This window comes from Carassius auratus, linkage group LG44F (assembly GCF_003368295.1).
Source record: "Carassius auratus strain Wakin linkage group LG44F, ASM336829v1, whole genome shotgun sequence".
Taxonomy (NCBI): domain Eukaryota; kingdom Metazoa; phylum Chordata; class Actinopteri; order Cypriniformes; family Cyprinidae; genus Carassius; species Carassius auratus.
In genome coordinates this window covers 2,880,305-2,897,460 of record NC_039298.1, presented here as the reverse complement: position 1 = coordinate 2,897,460, position 17,156 = coordinate 2,880,305, and the positions used below count along the sequence as shown (strand labels likewise).

The 17,156-nt window shown below is 37.3% G+C and overlaps 2 protein-coding genes and 1 pseudogene across 3 annotated transcripts; 1 reads left to right on the top strand and 2 right to left on the bottom strand.

Moving 5' to 3' along the window:
- Positions 1–633: 633 nt before the first annotated feature.
- On the bottom strand, positions 634–1,501 carry LOC113068207 (serine/threonine-protein kinase pdik1l-like; annotated as a pseudogene).
- Positions 1,502–3,814: 2,313 nt separating this feature from the next.
- On the top strand, positions 3,815–11,340 carry LOC113068326 (uncharacterized). 2 transcript variants are annotated; one of them, XM_026241040.1, is made up of 15 exons: positions 4,038–4,164; positions 4,847–5,007; positions 5,091–5,304; positions 5,591–5,666; positions 5,913–6,187; positions 6,291–6,428; positions 6,958–7,037; positions 7,182–7,262; positions 7,340–7,545; positions 9,593–9,695; positions 9,779–9,941; positions 10,035–10,135; positions 10,261–10,414; positions 10,557–10,683; positions 10,820–11,340. In XM_026241040.1, exons 1-15 carry the CDS (start codon positions 4,129–4,131, stop codon positions 11,110–11,112), a joined length of 2,208 nt encoding a protein of 735 aa, XP_026096825.1. In that variant the 5' UTR covers positions 4,038–4,128; the 3' UTR covers positions 11,113–11,340. The 2 variants fall into 2 exon arrangements, with proteins under 2 accessions (XP_026096826.1, XP_026096825.1); XM_026241041.1 differs by lacking the exon at positions 4,847–5,007 and having other exon boundaries at positions 3,815–4,164.
- Positions 11,337–14,508, bottom strand: LOC113068328 (uncharacterized). Its single transcript, XM_026241042.1, has 7 exons — positions 14,364–14,508; positions 12,933–13,641; positions 12,590–12,635; positions 12,398–12,489; positions 12,101–12,211; positions 11,728–11,989; positions 11,337–11,638 (listed from the first exon to the last, which is right to left on the bottom strand). Exons 2-7 carry the CDS (start codon positions 13,298–13,300, stop codon positions 11,432–11,434), a joined length of 1,086 nt encoding a protein of 361 aa, XP_026096827.1. The 5' UTR covers positions 13,301–13,641; positions 14,364–14,508; the 3' UTR covers positions 11,337–11,431.
- Positions 14,509–17,156: the final 2,648 nt, after the last annotated feature.

Genomic DNA, 17,156 nt, shown 5'->3' with positions numbered 1-17,156 from the left:
TATTGCCAATGAAGGTCACATTGTGCTTGTGAACAGGTGAAACAGTAAAAAGCATTTAACATTGTAAAGGCTGTTCATCAATTAATCAGTTGTACAAAACTGAAAGTCTGCAATCACCCTCAAAAAACCCACTCCTGTCCACAAAGGCCCTGTCCCAAACGGCACCCTCAGCCTGTGCAGTATTCCTCAAAAAATGTATTCTTCACAGCACAGATAATGTTAGGTAAAAGTCCACACCACTGTGGGATCAGCAAATGGAGCCTGAACCGAACTGAAAAATGGGAAACCCTACAGCGGGGATGTCCAACTCTGCTTCTTGAAAGCTATCATCCTGAAGAGTTCAGCTCCCACCCAAATCAAGCACACCAGATCCAGCTACTCAGGGTGTTCAGGTTTACTTGAAAATTACAGGCAGGTGTGTGGGAGCAGGGTTGGATCTGAAGTCTGCAGGGCAGTAGCTCTCCAGGAGAAGGGTTCAAGATCCCTGTCCTATGTTCTTCTGGATTTCACAGACACTCCCGAGTAAAGACCACAAGACTTTGTGTCATTTCGGACAGGGCCAAACCATGTTCTTACGTTCACTTCAAGCTCCATTGTCCTAGAAGTTTGCCCCATCTCCAAGATGCTGTCCTTTCACGTACCCCAATCAAGTATCCTGCATGCAATCCGAACCAGCCTGAGCTCCAGCTCAACAGCATCGGGTCGCTCCTGTGGACTGGCGGACAGCATCTCTCGAATCAGCTGCTTCATGCCAGCGTTCATGCTCTTCTTCCGAGCCGGGATGTGAAGCTCCATCTTGGGATTCTCTAACAGAGCCTCCCCAAATGGGACTATATCCTCCCCCTGCTGTACGTAGCTCCCTAAAAGCTCCTGAGTCTCTACATCCACAAACGTAATCCGTTCAACCATGGCCCAGATGATGACCCCCAAAGCAAAGATTTCAGCTTTAGCGGTGTATTGGCCCTACCAGACCTCAGGAGCCATGTAGAAGTCAGTCCCACAAGCTGTGGACAAGAAACACTTGTTGACACTGGCTGGCTCTTCAGGGTTTAGTCCCGAACTGGTGCAGACCTTGCTGAGGCCAAAGTCAGCCACCTTCAGGATTGATTCGGGGGACCCGGCCGGGGTCCTGACCTTCGAGATGAGAATGTTAATCAGGTTTGAGGTCTCGATGGATGATCTGGTTGCGATGGAGGAAGGCAAGAACGCTTCCAGGTTGCAGCATGAAGCTGGTGTTGGTCTTGCGGTTGGGTTTGAGAGACAGGAGAGGCATTCATGTCTCCACCATCGCAGAAGTCCATGACAAACCACAGGTAGTAGGTGCAGTGGGGGTCAAACGTAATCTCACCTTACAGGGAGGTCTCCACCAACTGAGTGGATATAAATAAATACAAAAACATTACAACCAGTTGTGTAAAATATGACTCTTCATCTACAAACCTGGAAACTTTAGTACCATTTCCAATTTAGCCCACCTGTCTTTGGTAGTAGTTCTCAACATTAGCTTAGATTAACTGGTTAAGTGTTTTGGGTTCAGGTTAGAGCTCAACTCAGTAGGACACAAGGGTTGGAGTCAAAGAGCCCTGGTGTATAGGTTCAGATTTTGTACAGAAAAATGCACTGATACTTGTGGTCAACTTCTGCAGGATTTGTAATGGCCAATTCAACTATTGTCAGCCAGAAAGGAGAATGGCTGGTAGATGACAAATACAATTTGAGTTTGATGGCTTTTATTTTACAGAAGTTACTAAATTCAAGTGTTAACAGAACATGTGCAATGTCCACTTACATAACCAAGTTGTCATTATGGAAATGCCACTATATGTAAGGCCAACTTCTCTTAATCATCTGATTATCTAAAATATTATGAATAATCATTTTGAAAATTTATATTTTCACGTTTGGGGAATACACACACACTGCAAGGAAATTTCATTTTGGCTAATGAACAACACAATTAACTGACATGAAGTCAGTCAGAGACATCATAATTATCTATGGATTTCAGAGGGGCTGGGAAAAGTCTTTACACACTTCTCATGAGCTCAAAAACATACTTTTACTACAAAATGTATAAATGAAATTTCTATGCATGCAAAGCTGTGCAAGATATTAAGTCAACAGGAGTCAACATTTCCTTTTTCTGAGTGATGAATTTACATTTACTAGGGTGACCACCCGTCCCGCGTAGCGCGTGCGCGCACAGCGTTTGAAGCCCAATTCATGCGTCCCACAAGTTGAGACTGTGTCACGCATAATCAATGCTTGCTCAAATAAAAGTCGGTCGCTCGAGCCCCAGGCGTTCCGTGAACCTCTGGAGTTGTGAGTTTAGACTCTGTTTTTTTTAACTGTTCCTGTGGTGTTGAGCAACTACAATTCATTTTAATCTTATAATTTCGTAAATCGTAAGTGGAAGTGCATCTGTCAATTCTGTCATGAGCATACGTCAGCAATTACACATGTTTAGGGGAATAGGGCATTATTAATATACCATGTAAGGTGGGATGTGCTAGAAATGGGTAAACCACTATCAGTGAGTCTGCCCATGGGGTGGGGGCACCACAGCGCAAGGCAGTGTCCCACATTGTGTCTTGCCCCTTTTGTGTCTTGCCCTCTTTGTGCAAGGGGTCAGTGGTCGTCTTTTGGACAACTGTCAAGTCAGCAGTCTTCCCCATGATTGTGTAGCCTACAGAACTAGACTGAGAGAACATTTAAAGGCTTTGCAGGTGTTTTGAGTTAATTAGCTGATTAGAGTGTGGCACCAGGTGTCTTCAGTATTGAACCTTTTCACAATATTCACATTTTCTGAGATACTGAATTTGGGATTGTCCTTAGTTGTCAGTTATAACAATCAAATTTAAAATAAATAAACATTTGAAATATATCAGTCTGTGCGTAACGAATGAATATAATATACAAGTTTCACTTTTTGAATGGAATTAGTGAAATCAACTTTTTGATTATATTCTAATTATATGACCAGCGCCTGTATTTGCTTAAAAGTAAATGTCTGTTATTGTCCATGCACATTTTCCTTGGAGTAAGCATTTTTACCTGACATCATACATTGCATCTTTATAAAATGAAAGTTCTAGATTTTAGGAAGATTGAAATTGTGACTGAATGGAATGCAGAATAGTAAGCACAAAAATACATAGCAAACACAGATAATAGGAGAAGTTACTCCCATGGATGGAAACACTTTTATACTTTGCAGCACTGAATTAAACTTAAAGTGTAGAATTAATGTCTCTCCACTCAAGCTGTCATCTTGCACAAAAAAGACTGAAAAATATATAAAACCTCAGGGGTATTAAGAGTAGCTTTATACATGCTATAAAGTAAAGGTGTCTTTTACAGAGACAGTTTGCAAGACAAGTAATATTGACAGAATGATATGATAGTCTACACTTATGCAATTACACAACCAGCTTCAGGTTTATTCACCATTGCAGGCTATTGCAAAACAGAGTACCGACCTAGGGAACCAATCAAAGCACATCTCTTGAAGTCGATCTCATTTGAAGCACAGAAACAACAATGCTGTCTGCATGATGTGTGTCATTGCTGCATGTCATGTGTTGGCACATTTAACCACATCCTTCTCTTGATAACCTCTGCACAGGATTCATGTTACTATCGAGTCAAAATAGGGCCATATATATCTGCAAAACAAAACAATGTTTTGCAAACAAAAAATATGTTTTGCAAAAAATATATATGTTTTGCAAAAAAAAAAATATGTTTTGCAAATAAAAATAGAGTATTGAGAAAAAAAATTGCTTTTTTGCAAGTAAAAAAAATAACTGCAAAAGAAAGGTCTACCACTGAGAGAAAACATAAAGTTTAGCAAAGTAAAACTTCAGCCGCATTAACTTTGCAACACATTTCCCTTTGCGCTGCTCCTTTAAATCCGCGTTTCAGTCATCCGTGCCTTTGCAGTGCAAGCTTTCCTTTGCGCTTCATTTTTTCTTTGCGCCTCGCTTTGTGTCCCTGATTTGACGTGGGGGAGGGGTCAAGAGGTTGAGGTGGTCAAGAGGTTGAGGTGTGTACAAGGGACGAAGGCGCGTCCTTCTCGTTACGTCATCAGCGCGAGCCCCAGAGCCCTGACCGAGTGGATCGATCGAAATGGCGGAGCAGAGACATGCGGGTGATGGATCACAGGTATGTATTATTGATCGCTTTCTTCAAGTTCACTAGATAGACCGATAACTATATGTAACTATCTGTATCAACGCGTTTGCTCAAGTTAAGTAAGTTAGAGATCAATTAATGCGGTTAGTGTCAATTAGCTAATCGCCGAGTGTGTCGGCGGCTGTACATTTCTCTCAATATGCACACCTTTCACGTTGTTTTATAATTAATGATTTATAATAATCATTCTCCACGCCCTAGTTGTATTATGTACTATAAACGATGCCAAATGTGTCTCTCAAAATATACTCTAAATAAAACCAATAATACAAAACAAATGTGCAAAAATAATTTGAAATAAACCTCTTTCTGATTCCGAACAAGTTTATTTATATACAGTAGGTCACATCCCTATAGACTATGTTTAAAAGCTGTGATGTTTATATGATACATTGTTAATGCACTTATTCTAGATCAGTTGTGTGAAACTCAATTCCTAGAGGGCCACAGCTCTGCACAGTTTAGCTCAAACCAGCTCCAACCCACACCTGTTAGGAGGTTTCTAGTAATCCTGAAGATCTTGATTAGCTGAATCAGATATGTTTGATTAGGGTTTGAGCTAAACTGTGCAGAGCTGTGGCCCTCCGGGAACTGAGTTTAAAACACCTGATCCAGATAATCCTATGTGATGTTGTCATGACATATTTAACAGAGAGAATATTCAGATGTCTGTACAGCTGCACAGAATTTAATAGGTCTTCTGACCCAAAGCCTTGGTCAGATTCAGTCAGCTCAGGGTCAGCAGCAGCAGCCACAACAACGACAGCAGCCTCCTGCTATTTCTCAGCCTCGAATAGAGCAGGATATGGCCAGGTTGCCGCATCCACATCTAATTATCTTAACAAATCTCTTTTGAATGTTTAATATTATAATTAACATTGTTTTATTATTTGTAGATCTTTTCCTGGGATGTTTAAAAAAGCAAAGAAGAAAACTCCAAATCAACAAATACATGTGAAAGCCACACCTTGGAAACCATTTGCTGTTTCCATATATTTAATGAGCAGCAACACTGACACCTCACCCACACCTTCTGAAGAGCTTGAACTACTCCAGGCCGGACTAGGAAAACGGGTGATTACAATTTCATCCAATGTGAACCATTCGGATGTAAGTTCATTTTATAGTACAATCTAATTTGTTAGTTTGTGCCACCTGATTTTAGAGCAGGATTATTTCTATATCAACCTGCGAATAATTGCTACTTCAAAGTAATATTCCACTTTCAAAGCATGCTGAGATGAATGAACATAATTTGCTTAAATATAGTAAAATGTGAATAAGTATGAATAAAAATTACAAACAAATGCACGTAAAATTTTCAATGTGATAAAGATTTAGTTTTTACTGTGTATGGTTGTTTGAGAACCCTTGTTCTGTTTCATGTTTATTTGAGTTATGCAAGCTCCTTGAAGCTGAATTTCCAAAGATGAAGTCCCTTACTGGAGGGTGGTTACTTTATAAGGCACCAGGTATGCTGTACTGTCAACCAGAACAGACACAAACATGAATATCTGAGTAGAGTTATTAATTGAACGTTTCTCCTGGCATTCTAACCTTAAATCCCATGCTACATCCTTTTTTAATAGTAGTACACAGGGAAGTGTTAATAGAATATGGGAAGCACTGTTTTTTTTCTTTTTAGCTACAGTATAATCCCAATTATATAGTAAAGACCTTTTATTTTTGAATTTGTTAATGTGTTTTTAAATTGTCAGGTGGGAATGGAAGAAGAAAGCTTACTGTTGTTCCTCCAGACTCAGAGGGTTATACAGGCAGCCTTCTCAAAATGGCTACCACTGCTGGAAAAACAACACTGTATATGGTCCCTCTTCAAGATGAGTTATGTCTTGATCCACTGCCATTCTCAGCAGAAGAGTTTGCGATGATGCCAAAGGTTGAGTGTCGTACTTGTAAAACCACAATGCCACTACCAGTTTTGTACTTGCATGTTAAATCTTGTGGTGGCTGCACACAGTCCGCTAATGATGAGGTATGTTGTTTACACGATTACATTTTTTTAGTAGAATTTATTATAACATTTTTCAGTTAAGTTTTCTTTTAGTTAGAATATATATCTCATTTTGTAATTTCAGACTACTGAAGATGATGATGAGGATGTAAAAGTAGTTGGTGAGATTACCAGAGCAGTTACCCCTACAGCCCCAGCTTCTATACACACACCCACCACTTCAATACAAACTTGTTCTCCTACACCCACCACAAGTTTTGAGGTGAGCTAAATGAAAATGCTGTGTTTTTAATATATTCAAAATACTTTTGCTTTTAATTTGCTTATAAGTGCATAAGGACTGTTGCAGTTAGTAAAATTAATTAGATGCCATGTTAAGATTTTATTACTAATGGTAATGTTAATTTCTTTGTAGTGCCTTATTGTCAAGTACTTTTGATTAATTGATTGTAATTATACTGTCTCTCATTGGTACATAAAGACCTTTTTTTTTGCAAGAGGTAAATAACACTGGCTGAGAAGAATGCCCTATTTTTATAGTTTTAAAACACTACACACGTTAGAAGTCCATACAATTTACTGAACATTTAGAACTGAATAAGAATGTTTTTTGTAAAGTTAAAAAAACTGAAACAGCCAGTGCTTGTTTAGATCTTGCAAAATACTTGGTGACCAAAGTATTTAAAGTGACCAATTAAACAAAATACTTGATTGGAGTTTGGAAATAACCAATTGTTTTAATTGGGATTTTATTGTATAATACTTAATCAGTTGTCCTTTTGCCATTGTAGGATGAGGGACAGTGTCCCATTTGTTTAGACACATTTTCACAGACAGAGTTGCCCATGCATGCAAGTGTATGTGGAGATAGGTAATTTTTAATGATTTGAAAAGTTATTTCATTTACAGACATTTAATAAGGTTATGTATTAAAAACATGTTTTAAGTATTATAACATTTACAACATGTTATAACACTTATAAGAAGTCAATCTAACCATTGGGTATATACTCAGTACATTACAGACACTGGATTATGAGAGCAGTCCTCCGTGTGGCACACCTGTACAGCAAAACCAAGGCCCAGACATGAAATGGTACAGTCTATTTATTGCATTTGAACAACCCTGAGACATCAGAATTCTTTACTAATCTTTTTTTCCTGTTTTTATAGTCCAGATGATGTATTGCGTTTGTTGGCAAGTAGGGTAGATGACAGCAAGGATTTCAAGATCTGTGTTTCTCGAACTGACTTCTATCAAAGAGCTATGGTGCAGTGGCAAAGACAAAAGAGAGGAACCCCGGGCAATACTTTGCGTGTAACATTTTTGGGGGAAGCAGGTGTTGACACAGGTGCCATTCGTAAGGAATTTCTTTCAGGCAAGTCAGGTTCACAATCGCCTTATTAGGTTTTTATATTCATCGTAACAATTTAAAGTTTAGAAAAACAATAAACAGTTACCACGAGTCATTATGAGATTTGGTATGTTTTAATGTGCTTATAATTGCAGGGCTGATAGTGAAAAAAATTCCTGAGCCTGAACTTTTTTTCCTTGCCCCCCGAGAGGGTACTATGTATGCGACGCACTTTTAACACAACTTGTTGGCCCCTGGGCCCAAATATATAAACAGCCTAAGTATGTATAACCCTGATCATCATTATTGACAAGTGGCTCTTTTTTAGATATTTTCATATTTGCATTATGCCCTCAGTATTATTCAAGAAAACACAGCATTTTCTTCTCAATATGTTCAGTGCCTACATTGACCTTATTAGCCCATCTTAGTACAATCACTGGAAGTAAATGCTGCAGATGTCATACCAAGACAGGTCAGTAAGTGCCATTACTTACGTTTGGAGTTGAGAAATATGAGACACAATTGCAAACACCTTCGCGCATGGAGCATTGCCTTAACCTGTATCAATCTATTTGACAAAGACACGAGGCCCGCCCCTTAACTACTTCTGATTGGCTCATGAGTCGTTGAGCGTTAAAGCTGCTCTCTGACCTGCGCATCTCACATCTAAATGACAGATCAGTACGACGACATATAGTGCCATGTAAAAAAAAAAAAAAAATCTAAGTTTCCGAGATAAAGTCGAAACTCCGAGATTAAAGTCGGAATATTCAGAGAATAAAGTCGAAATATCTAACCTCTGCAAAAAATAATAATAATATTAATAATAAAAATAAAGTCGGAGAATAAAGTCGAAATGTTCCGAGAATAAAATACTTTATTCCGTGCGGAAACAAGGCTATGGTTGTGACGATGACGCACTTGATTTATTAGCCTATGTAGCCTACTGCTGTTCTGTTTGCATAGACAGAACATAGCAAAACGTTTAGATATAGTTTCAGCTATTAAAACAGTTCCGTTTTGTATGTATGACACATTGATTTCGTTTCTGTTTTATTAAGTTCACTTCCGCAGTAAAGAGACGTCTGCAGATTTTGTTTGTCTGTAAATACACGGTGCGCTGTCATTCATGATGAAAATAAAACTAAATGTCATTCTCCATGATTTCAATGAATAATCCACCTGGTCAACATAATGTTTTACTCATTGATACTTTTAATTGAATAATGCCTATCACTTGAAACAGTTTTGCTGATTTGTATTTATTAAAACGATGTATTTTAAATTTATATTAGTCTACATCAACTTGTATTCCTTGTACATAACAATGAATGTGTCGGAGGGTAAGGGGATATTTGAATTATTTATGAATAAACTAGTGTATTCTAAATCAGTGACAAGATCCTTAATAGAAATCTCCACTTTGACGCGAGAAATGCATCTTTACAGATATAATGAAAGAGTTTTTGGTTTGATTTGTTTTATTTCGTTAAGCAATAATTTAAATCTCCCCATCTATGTATTTGATGTTGGTAAGGCATGTATTGTTTTGAGGATAATTCGTTTCTACTGGATAAAAAAAAGTGCAAGTGACGGCTCTTGCGCCTCTGTATTGCATTGTGCAAGCTTCCACTCTCCGCACAAACCATTGGATATGCGCCTATACCTTATGTATATCTGACTAATAAAAAATCTTCCCATTACAACTTAATTAATAAAAACAGAAACGAAATCATTTTGCCATACATACAAAACGGAACTATTTTAATAGCTGAAACGATGTCTAACATAACAGCACATATTCTCTTCCGTGCTTTTAAAAACAGACATCAAATAAACATTAGACAATCTTTTTTATTATTATTATTATTTTTATTATTTTTTTAACATGGCACTAAAACGCCGCCGTAGACCAATATAACCAGAACCTGATTTTTTTTTTTTTTTTTTTTTCGCAGCCACAGTAGCCTACGCCGGAAATCCGGCGTGGTGCCGGAACGCTATCACCCCTGTAATTGTACAATGTAGTAAATTACATTCTTTTTTTAACATGTACATTTGTTTGTAGATTTGATTGGTGAGATTGATAAACACCTCTTTGAGCACAGAGGACACCAGAGAGGGAAGAGCCCCATCTACTCCCTAAGTAATATGGAGAAGGGATTTTTTAGGTTAGTAATATTGTACATTGTAGTAACATGTCAGTTGTCATTTTTGCATACAACTAAATATTACTTTGTATTCTTTCTTTCAGGACTGCTGGAGAAGTGTTTTCTGTTAGTCTCGCTCAGGGTGGGCCTGCCCCCCGTTTCTTGAGGCCGTGGTGCTTTGATTATCTCTCATCTGGAGACTTTGATGAATCAACTCTAACTATAGATGATGTGGATGATGCTGAACTTTATCATTTGATTAAAAAGGTAGTAATTTTTTTCCAAATAAAATCTGATTTCATAAAACCTTTTTCTACGCAAGCACCATTTGCCACAGTTTACGTTTTTATGTGTTTTCAGGTGGAGGAAGAAGAAACCGATCTCTCTGCATGGAATGATCAAATAATTAACTGTGGTTTTACTGGGGCCGTTAAACCTGAGAACAAAGAGGCCATAATAAGGTCAGAAAAAGTCATATAACTTCTTTACATTTGAAACCTTGCAAACGGTTTTAATTTTGCTGCCTTATACTGATTAGCCACAACACTGTCTATATTATGCAAGAATTTTCTGGTTCTTTTTCCAGATCAATTGTGCTTCATGCAACTCTACGTTTGGTCCCTTTGTTGAAGCAAATCCGAAAAGGTCTTGAAGTCTACAATTTTGTAGACATTCTGGAAAACCATTCAGGACTTTGCCACCAGTTCTTTGTCCCTGATGTGGTGGATGATGATGATAAGGTATCAATAACTGGAAAAGAAAATATGCCTATATATTGTATTACATAAATGTTATTATAGTAATAAAGTAGCTTTGGATAAAAGCCAAATGCATATGTGTGTAAATGTACCTGAAAATGGATGTTTTTTTTTTTTTTCACAGGCTGATGCAGACTTCATCATGCAGAACATTCTTCCGAAAATGTCGGAGAAGGGATCAGTACGAGAGACTTATGAAACAGCTATAATCAACTTTCTGCAAGACTTTCTCCAAGAAATTGAAAGTTGTGGTATGTATGAACTGACAGAGTTGATTTAGTATACATAGTTTAAAAAAACTGCAGATTACACAAATTAATGTCAAAATGTAATTGATTGAATTCAGACAATACCAACCCTAGAGATAACAAGTTGTTTTGCTTGTAGAGGATAACCCTGACGGAGACATCGTGCCCTTAACTGTCCCCGGTGTTATGCAATGGCTCACTGGCCAGGGACACAAACCTCTTCTAATGTCAGAACTTAAAGAATTCAAAATTTCTCTTCATTTTGACCATGAGTGTATGCAGAGGATGCCAGAACATAAAATATGCTTCCCAGTTGTAAGTGCCTGTGCCAGAAAAATTACATTTCCCACAGTACACATGGGTGACTACAGTTCTTTTAAGTCAGTCATGTTGCAAGCCATTCAATTTGACAACGGTTTTAACAGAATTTAAAATGCTACTAAATGTATGGAATTGTTCATGTTCGGGAAAAAAAAACTTTTATACATTGGCAAATGTTCTTTATGGTTTTGAAATTTACTGTGTATCTGTAGAGAACACAACGTGTTACATATTGTAAAATTTGATATCTTAATGCATGTGTTTAGAGAACACGTTGTTATAAGAGCCTTTTTCTTAAATATAGCAAATACAGAAAATAAAACAAGCATGCAATGTCAACTTAAGTTTGTTTTTTATTGAATTGGATGTTAATTTGCTTGTAAATGGATCATTTGTTCACTAGTCATTTCAATGATTGATTTAGTGTCAATTAAGAATGAAGCAGTACAAAATTTAAAACTTCTAAATACTGGTCTCTTCCATAGTTTTGAGAGTGTGAGGTTGGGTTAAAAAAAGTTTGAATTTGGGCCTTAAGTTCTTCAGTTAAGGGGCATTCGACTGGAGGAACTACAATTCCTGTCCACGGCTGGTCAGAGATACTGTCTGTGTCCCAGTCAGAGTCGTCGTCTTGTACAATCTGTTAAAAGTTGGTAATAGTTTATGGACATTGGGACAATATCTTGCATGAAAACATTACATGCATTAAAAGACAAATTCTTAAAATACCTCAGATGGGACTGGAGGAGTGACAGGGTTTTGCAGGAGTCCAATTTCCCACAACTGTTCTGGACTTCGATTACTCTCTGTGCGGAGAGGATGGTTATTCCACCCAATAGTAAAGGAGTCAAGGCTGGCCTGGAGACGAGGCAGGAACACAAACTGACAACAAAAGAGGTGAAGGCTGTTGGTTGGCTCTAGTAATCCTTCCTCTTCAAGGCTGTGCAAAACATCGTAATAGATCCATATGTCACGCCAAAGGCGCTCAATGCTAAAAATGGAAGAGAAAACCGTGTGTAATGTTGAACACAAATCATCATTCTTAGAAACAGAACACTTTAAGATTAATATCAAGCTTTAACTAACTTATCTTGCTGCTTACCGCTGGTTATGCACGCTTTTCCCTGAAATGTAGCTTCCCCTGCCACAACCTCGCACAGAAAACATACATCTGGCAATCTCTACATTTTCAACTCCTTGGTCTCCTCGAACTCTAAATGCAAAAAATTAAATATGACCAGGTATTTTAGAAAAGAAACCTATGTTAACCATGTTTAAACAAGCAGGGATTTATTTACATTTAGCTTATGCTTTTATCCAAGGTGACGTTCACAAAAGAAGCAATCATTACTGGAGGTAACAAAGCATTCATACACACTCATGATGTAAGTTGTCTTACCTCAAGGGAAACCCATGTCTCTCCACTGACTGAAGGAAAAAACCGAGGGCAGTGGATGCCTTGTTATCTGTTGCAGCTCCAAGGTACATGACCTGAGAGACATAAAGTAAAGTTAGACTTACGCATTCCATCAGGAATTTGATTTGTACAAAATTTATAGGCCAACAATGCATTAAATAAAGAGAAAAATACCTTTCTGGAGTACCCATCAATGGCACCGAATATCACAAGGCCATATCTGATAAAAGATAATCTGTTATTACCAGTTGAAATGCGTATGTAAACTGTAGAGAGAAACTCGCATGCATAATAAGTCATTTTTAAGGATTAAAAATATCAAATAACAAAAAAAATTTGGGCATTACTTATATTCCTTCATACATTTTCAAAGAATTTAAATAGAATTAGAAAACTCAGAAACTCACAAATAATGACTTCAAAATGTAATGTGATCACAATATGTGATATTTTCACAGAAAGGGTCACATATACTTTTCAGTAGCATTACATCAATGGCTTGACACGCATAACATACCTTATCAGCTTATGGTTTGTGTCTACGTGAACAACATGAAGAGGGCCCTTGACGGAATAAGTCCTTCTGACTACACATCTCAATTGTGTAATTCTTGCAAGTATTCCAGCAGAGTCCACTCGATGCATGGAATCCCAAACTCTTGTCCATGGCACACGATGACCCAAGGCTTGTAAGTGTCCCTTCATCATTCTATGGCCTAGGTGTGGACTTTTAGCTTTGATTGACCTCACTAGGTTGTCAAGTTCTTCATCTGTGATTTTACTGTAGGTGTCCTTTAGAGAAATGCCATACTCAGTGAGGCGACGTTTGATTGTCCTTGTTGACACACCAAGAAGCTCGGCAATACATGGAACAGATAGCTGCATATTAACTAGGTACTGAAGATGTTCTCTGGAAATAATAAACTTTGGGGGCCCCTTAACTCCAAATTCAACTTCAAGGGCAGTAACAGGTTCATTGTTATTGTCAATATGCCTATCCACTGTGTTTTTCAAGGTTGACAGTTCGCCAAGGAGTTCCTCTGGGACTGAAATTTGATCATAGACTGATGAAATGAAGAGAAGCTCATGACCGCATAAAAACTAAAAAACTGCAAATAATCTAAATCTAGGGGTAGGCGACTCATTGCATCCTGCAGTTTGGATAGCAGTCTTTCCATGATCATCCTTCCCAGCTGGTGACTTGTGGCATCAATAGGTCCATGGACCTAAAGATAAGAATTTATTTGATTAAATGTATAAAAAAATATTTAAAAATTGATATGCGAGTCAGCTAAAGTTAAAACACCCTTGGGAGTTTGGCTGGTGTGTGCGTGTTGAGTTCTGTGCATGTATCTGTGTGTGTTTTGTGCACGATTGTTTCTTATTTGAGTGTTTTCACGATTCTGATCAGTAGGAAATAATGCTCTATGTAAGCAGTTCGAGTTTGAGTCACTTATAATGTGCATTTAAAAAAACAACAGTCGAACATCATCATCATTATTATTAATATACTTTACTATCATGAAAATACATGAGAAGGTTTTAGGAATATTGATAAAATGATGTCCATATGCATTTCCTAAAACTAGTTATGTGTGTTGCAGTTACTCTGTCTCAGATCAAAGAACATAGGGGTCACATGACAACAGAACATGGCGGATGCAGTAACGTATGTCTGAATGCTATTTCCACCACACATACTATATTTTGCCTTTTTTGTGGATTACATTAAAAGATTTCAGATGCAAAAAGCCTCTACAGGCCCATCTCCATAAAAAAAATGAGATTATGATGTTCAGTGAAAGCTCTCCACACATAATAGCTTCTTACTCAAATAATTTTACTGCAAAACCCCGTTAAATGCCACCCTCTGGCCGGTCTGAAGTATCTGTTATTAATAATATAGGAGTCTAATAATAATAAGAAGAAAGCGATCAATAATACATACCTGTGATCCATCACCCGCATGTCTCTGCTCCGCCATTTCGATCGATCCACTCGGTCAGGGCTCTGGGGCTCGCGCTGATGACGTAACGAGAAGGACGCGCCTTCGTCCCTTGTACACACCTCAACCTCTTGACCACCTCAACCTCTTGACCCCTCCCCCACGTCAAATCAGGGACACAAAGCGAGGCACAAAGAAAAAATGAAGCGCAAAGGAAAGCTTGCACTGCAAAGGCACGGATGACTGAAACGCGGATTTAAAGGAGCAGCGCAAAGGGAAATGTGTTGCAAAGTTAATGCGGCTGAAGTTTTACTTTGCTAAACTTTATATTTTCTCTCAGCGGTAAACCTTTCTTTTGCAGTTATTTTTTTTTACTTGCAAAAAAGCAATTTTTTTTTCTCAATACTCTATTTTTATTTGCAAAACATATATATTTTTTTGCAAAACATATATATTTTTTTGCAAAACTTATTTTTTGTTTGCAAAACATTGTTTTATTTTGCAGATATATATGGCCCTATTTTGACTCCATATGTTTCAGGTTTAGATTTGCTTTCTCAAAAAGCCTGTTGAAAACATAAGACGGCGTTCTTTAGATTCAAATCCATTTTACCTAAACCAAAACAAATGGTGATTTAACCCTGTTTAATGCAATCAGTGTAATCCATATTCACAATGTACTACATTTTTAAACTCTGGATTAACAGTTATTTGTATATTTACAAGACTAATAAAAGTGACTGGACATGCACAGCACACAAAGAACATGTGACCTGTGGCGATTCTTATCAGTTCATCTATTATCAAGAGAAAAAAAAACAACACCTAGTGGTGATGTTAAAAAGATGCTAAACTAAGTTTTAGCACATTGTGAAATAATAAGAGGTGAAGAATGTTTACAAGTAGTTTGGTGATTTCTGTGTAAATCTGAAGTGTGTTTTCTCTTCGTCAGCTGTTGACAGAAGATGCTGAAGGCTTTGCACAGACAGAGGTCAGCAGACAAATGTTCTTCTGCAGGCTCGTAATTATAGCGGCAAGAGTGCTAATCATAACCTATTACTGTGCTGCTGGGCACTCTGGCTTACTTCCACTTTGATTTATTTTTTACCAGGTTTTACTGTGCTGTACTCTTTCTTGCTCACAGTCACTATTAGACTGTCAGATCAGTCAAATCTGTATGTATATACATTGTTTTTGAAGACAATGATAGTATTATGCCATAAACAGTGATTCATTTGTTGAATCTGTCCATTACACTACTTAAGGGCTGTGCTTATGGTCCATATATTCTTAAGAAACCTGCATGGTCAGTGTCTGGTGGACATGGTTTTAAACCCAAAATTATACAGTGATGCTGTGATGAAGTCCTCCTGGGAAGTTCCTACTTACGAAAGTAGTAAATGCTACATAAAGTGTGATGGTCAGAATAAAATGAGCGGAAGGGACGTTTTCATTTTCCGTTTTGCACATTAGGGGTGCAAAGTACTTCACACCGCAAAAGAAACCAAATTACAGAAATTTATGTATCATGTGGGATGAAGTGGATTAAGTACATTAGGTGTGCAATTGAGGCTTTATGTTTTTTATGATTACGTTGGAAAGAATAATGGATAATGTAGTTGTCACATGAAAAAAGCACAATGATAAAACAAATGGTAAAAGAAGCTTTTTAGCTACGCTTCAGCAGTATAGAAAATAGGGCTGCACAAGTTACTGGTATCACAAAATGGCTTAGTGTGATTATCTCATTACAAAAGCTTTATTTAAATAATTATATTCACGGCAGTGTTCATTTACATGCATGCAGCTCAAGATATGTTTGATTTGCTAGAAAACCAACTAAAAGTGTGATGTTTAAAGGGTTACTCCACCCTAAAATGAAAATGTTGTGTATAATCACTTACCCCCATGTCGTTCCAAACCTGTAAAAGCTACGTTCATCTTTGGAACACAATTTAAGATATTTTGGATGAAAACCGGCAGGCTTTTACGGGTTTGGAACAACATGGGGGTAAGTGATTAATGACAAAATTGTATTTTGGGTGGAGTAATCCTTTAATGTCTGATGTAAATCGCTGATGAATGGTTTATTAGGATTAAGACAATATTTGGCCGAGATGCAACTATTTGAAAATCTTGAATCTAAGAGTGCAAAAAAATCGAAATATTGAGAAAATCGCCTTTAAAGTTGTCCAAATGAATTCTTAGTGATTTACATAACTAATCAAATATAACGTTTTATATATTTACGGTAGGAAATTTACTAAATATCTTCATGGAACATGATCTTTACTCAATTTCTTTAATGATTTTTGGCATAAAAGAAAAATCGATAACTTTGACCCATACTATGTTTTTTTTTTTTTTGGCTATTGATAAAAATATACTCTTGCGACTTAAGACTGTTTAGTTTCCAGGGTCACATATAGTATGTGTTATTTCTGTTTTCATTTACATTTTAGATCAAGTTTTGGCTATTTTTATTTAGTTTTATTTCAATTATTTTAGTAGGGGGTTTAATAAATGCCTCCTGAAGTGAAGAGATATGTTTGTGTACATTTAAAAACAACACATTTAGCTTTAACAACAATACTGTGAAACTTATATTTTTCCTTAAAGTTATCATACCATCAAAATCTCATATCGGCCCATGGCTATTTAAATATTTGTAAAAATATTTTTTTTAAAATGATTTACTTCAGGAGGCCTTTATTAACCCCCTGGAGCCATGTGGAGCACTTTATATGATGTATGGATGCACTTTTTGGGGCTTCAAAACTTAGATTTTGGGGTGAA

Excerpts from the sequence above, each read along its gene's own strand:
- LOC113068328 (XM_026241042.1), bottom strand. The coding sequence starts at position 13,300 with ATGCAGCTATCTGTTCCATGTATTGCCGAGCTTCTTGGTGTGTCAACA. Across the intron at positions 12,212-12,397 it reads AGACATGGGTTTCCCTTGAG|AGTTCGAGGAGACCAAGGAG; the intron begins GTAAGACAACTT and ends TTTTGCATTTAG. Across the intron at positions 11,990-12,100 it reads AAAAGCGTGCATAACCAGCG|CATTGAGCGCCTTTGGCGTG; the intron begins GTAAGCAGCAAG and ends TTCCATTTTTAG.
- LOC113068326 (XM_026241040.1), top strand. The coding sequence starts at position 4,129 with ATGGCGGAGCAGAGACATGCGGGTGATGGATCACAG. Across the intron at positions 6,429-6,957 it reads CACCCACCACAAGTTTTGAG|GATGAGGGACAGTGTCCCAT; the intron begins GTGAGCTAAATG and ends TTGCCATTGTAG. Across the intron at positions 9,942-10,034 it reads TTTATCATTTGATTAAAAAG|GTGGAGGAAGAAGAAACCGA; the intron begins GTAGTAATTTTT and ends ATGTGTTTTCAG.